We start from the raw sequence: 3,219 nt of genomic DNA, 5'->3' as shown, positions 1-3,219 counted from the left end.
TTTTTTATTTACACAAAGACTTATTATACCTTACACCACTTGTGGTGCAGAATACATCAAGTTTGTGCGCACGTATTAACACGCAGAAACGCTTAAGTTAGACTCACCTTTGTATATACCGATCGATTTTCTGATTACCAACCGACTCAGAAAGGCTGTTTGTCCGTCTATCTGTCCGATGTCTGTCCATGTAAATATGTGTTCAAGCTACAAGTCGCAATTTCTCGGAGATATTTTGATGAAATTTGATACACTCACCCCACTTGGCAAACTGCGTTAGATCAAGAACCGATACTACCGGAAATGGTTGCGATCGGACTACTTTTTCGACCACTCTCCGTATGAAACCCTATTTTGAAAAGTCGGTGTGTGAGTAACTGTATGGAACGAAGTGTTGAAGAATATTTAAGGGTGGGGAGAGTCCCACTATAGTTTTTTTCACTTCTCTTTAGATAACATTTTAAGGCTTGTGTGGAAAAGATAGAATAGGAAGAAAGGAAATTCTTGTGTAAAGCTTTTTATATACGAATTTTTCTTTAATTTCTTTTTAGGTTACGTGAAAATTGCTGACTTCGGTTTATGCAAAGAAGGTATGGGCTTTGGAGATCGCACTGGAACATTTTGCGGTACACCCGAATTTTTAGCACCCGAAGTATTGACTGATACCTCTTACACACGTGCTGTAGATTGGTGGGGTTTAGGTGTTTTAATATTTGAAATGTTAGTGGGTGAGGTAAGTTTGAACGATATATGATGCGAATAAGAAAAATAATTATATATGAAAAGAGATTTAAAATAAAAGTCATATGTATTTTTTTAATATAGTCCCCTTTCCCTGGTGATGATGAAGAGGAAGTATTTGATTCGATTGTCAACGATGAAGTACGTTATCCCCGCTTCTTATCTTTAGAAGCTATAGCCATAATGAGAAGGGTAGGTATAGCTTGAGATGAATTTCGAATGAAATTGTTATGAAAATTCTTCGTTTAGCTTCTAAGGAAAAATCCCGAAAGACGCTTAGGTTCCTCGGAGCGTGACGCTGAAGACGTTAAGAAGCAAGCATTTTTCCGTTCCATTGTATGGGACGATTTACTCTTGCGTAAAGTTAAACCACCGTTCGTGCCCACAATAGTAAGTTATATAGAAGAAAAATTGTAACTTAAATACATAAAATGGAATTGTCTACCTTTAGACCCATTTGGAAGGTGTTTCCATTTTCGACACAGAATTCACTTCGCAGATATCCCAACTAACACCGCCAGAGGAACCCCGTTTTTTGACTGAAGAAGAACAAATGTTCTTTCAAGATTTTACCTACACAGCAGACTGGTCTTAATTGCCAAACAGTTTTATTCTTACTTTGAAGAAAATCAACAACAATATAACGAATCGAAACTGGTTTTTCCGGTTGTTTGCCCGACGTCCTAACCACTAGGCCACAGGGCAGACAGTCTTTCTCAAGTTTTATACCCAATAAACGCATACATTCATAAATTAATACAAAACACGAACAATTACTACTAACACGAATGTGCACTTGTGTGTACTTATATATTCTAGAAGCCGCCATTATTAAAATCGTTCATTCAAGCAAACTTTACAGGCAATGGGATGAAAAAATCAATCTTTTTAACGAATATGGCGAATAAGTGGAGAATGAAAGAGGAAAATGAAAATCTGCAAAAACCACTAAGGGGATCATATATATGCCTTACCAGCCAAGCCTTTTCGAATGGGAGTAATTATTTCCATTGATAGGAGACTTACGTGCATGTTTCATCGAGTATAACACGAAGCATCGAGCGTAAGTCACTATAAGGCACTTGATAATTTTGCAGTCGAAGAAGCCGTATATTCTCAATATTTGCTTTCTTGAGCGCCAATTGCTTCTCAGTTTGCGTGCTGCTGTGGGCGTGTCTTTCGAGTAATTTGGCCCACGTTTAATACTAACTCGCGTGCAAGAACTTTCGATGTTTCTGCCAAATTTTAAATCGAACTTTCATAACAGGCAGACAGACAGACAATCAGGCGGACAGACTGATATACTTAAATTAATTCAGACTTTAATGTTGAACATCCATTCTTTTCCTCCGGTGACGTATATAATAGTCCGCATTCTGACATGAACTAACTAGCAAGAGGACTGAAAGGGCTTTGTTGGAAAATTATTCCATATAATGCATCGCATTTATATTTCATTGCATATGAAGAAACGAAACACCAATTGAAAGTCACTCTTATCAGACATTCGCTTCCGATTAGATTTGGCTTGGTTGCCACACAATAATTGCACTTACCAAAAATACTTAAAGAGATCATCCGTGAAGATATTTGGAACTTGCAGGAGCGGAATTGTACGTTGACGCAATTCCCAGCATTTTCCCTCTTAGAGAGAACAAAGGTTGCTTTTGTGAAGTGTTGTTTACTATTATTTTGCACGATCGCTCAGAAATAAGAAATGGATATGCTTTTTAAAACAGCGTATACCCATTAAGTGGTTAAATTGTCTGGTCACTCTAATTCATTTTCTCTCTACCAATTATGTGCAGGGTGTATATGAGAAATGTATGTAGTAATGAGAGACACGTACATTTATATACATGTGTCTATTGTTTAAATATAATTTTTATGTTCATGCTTATCATAGCCCTGAACATAGTGTTTGTTCTTTTTTACTTATTGCGTACACGCGTAGGTAAACCGGGTATCCCCTCTCAAGAGCAAAGCTGCGTGAATAAAAAATGATTCATTTCAAAGATGGCTACTCGAGCAATCCGTTCATCCCTGTTAGAGAACAATTTAATTAACTATGGTTGCGGTTATTAAGATATGGCGAACCCTTCCATTTGGGAAAAGTAATCTTTGTTGAGCTAATTTATTAATTCAGTGTAGTATTATTTATGTTTTATTCTTCTACTCAAGGAAATTAGGAAAAGTGGTAGCCATTTGATTAATTTTGGTTTGATCTGGAATTTTATAACCTACAGCACTTATGGTACGTATGCAAGACCCAGAAAGACTCGAGACAGACCGATCTTTTATTATGTCGATCGATAAAGAATCGCCTTCTGAATCTACAATTCTATCCGTCCGTCTAGCTGTCTGTCTGACGTCTGTCCATGTGTATAATCTTCATATCGAAATGTTTGAAATACTTTGATAAAATTTGGTCCACCGACGATCTTATGATCAGGGAGACATATTTCTCATGCGATTTCT

The 3,219-nt window shown here is 37.0% G+C and overlaps 1 protein-coding gene across 1 annotated transcript; it reads left to right on the top strand.

The window, feature by feature from the left end:
• The first annotated feature begins 323 nt into the window (after positions 1-323).
• Positions 324-1,336, top strand: LOC119643111 (serine/threonine-protein kinase N-like). The gene is made up of 4 exons (XM_038042460.1): positions 324-733; positions 826-933; positions 991-1,131; positions 1,193-1,336. The coding sequence occupies exons 1-4, from the start codon at positions 593-595 to the stop codon at positions 1,334-1,336; spliced, it is 534 nt and encodes a 177-aa protein (XP_037898388.1). The 5' UTR covers positions 324-592.
• The last annotated feature ends 1,883 nt before the right edge of the window (positions 1,337-3,219 follow it).

The sequence above is a fragment of the Glossina fuscipes genome, unplaced genomic scaffold (assembly GCF_014805625.2).
Source record: "Glossina fuscipes isolate IAEA_lab_2018 unplaced genomic scaffold, Yale_Gfus_2 55658, whole genome shotgun sequence".
Classification (NCBI taxonomy): domain Eukaryota; kingdom Metazoa; phylum Arthropoda; class Insecta; order Diptera; family Glossinidae; genus Glossina; species Glossina fuscipes.
The sequence above is the reverse complement of the archived record's forward strand: the minus strand, read 5'-3'. Positions and strand labels throughout refer to the sequence as shown.

Excerpts from the sequence above, each read along its gene's own strand:
- LOC119643111 (XM_038042460.1), top strand. The coding sequence starts at position 593 with ATGGGCTTTGGAGATCGCACTGGAACATTTTGCGGTACACCCGAATTT. Across the intron at positions 934-990 it reads CTATAGCCATAATGAGAAGG|CTTCTAAGGAAAAATCCCGA; the intron begins GTAGGTATAGCT and ends TTCTTCGTTTAG. Across the intron at positions 1,132-1,192 it reads CACCGTTCGTGCCCACAATA|ACCCATTTGGAAGGTGTTTC; the intron begins GTAAGTTATATA and ends GTCTACCTTTAG.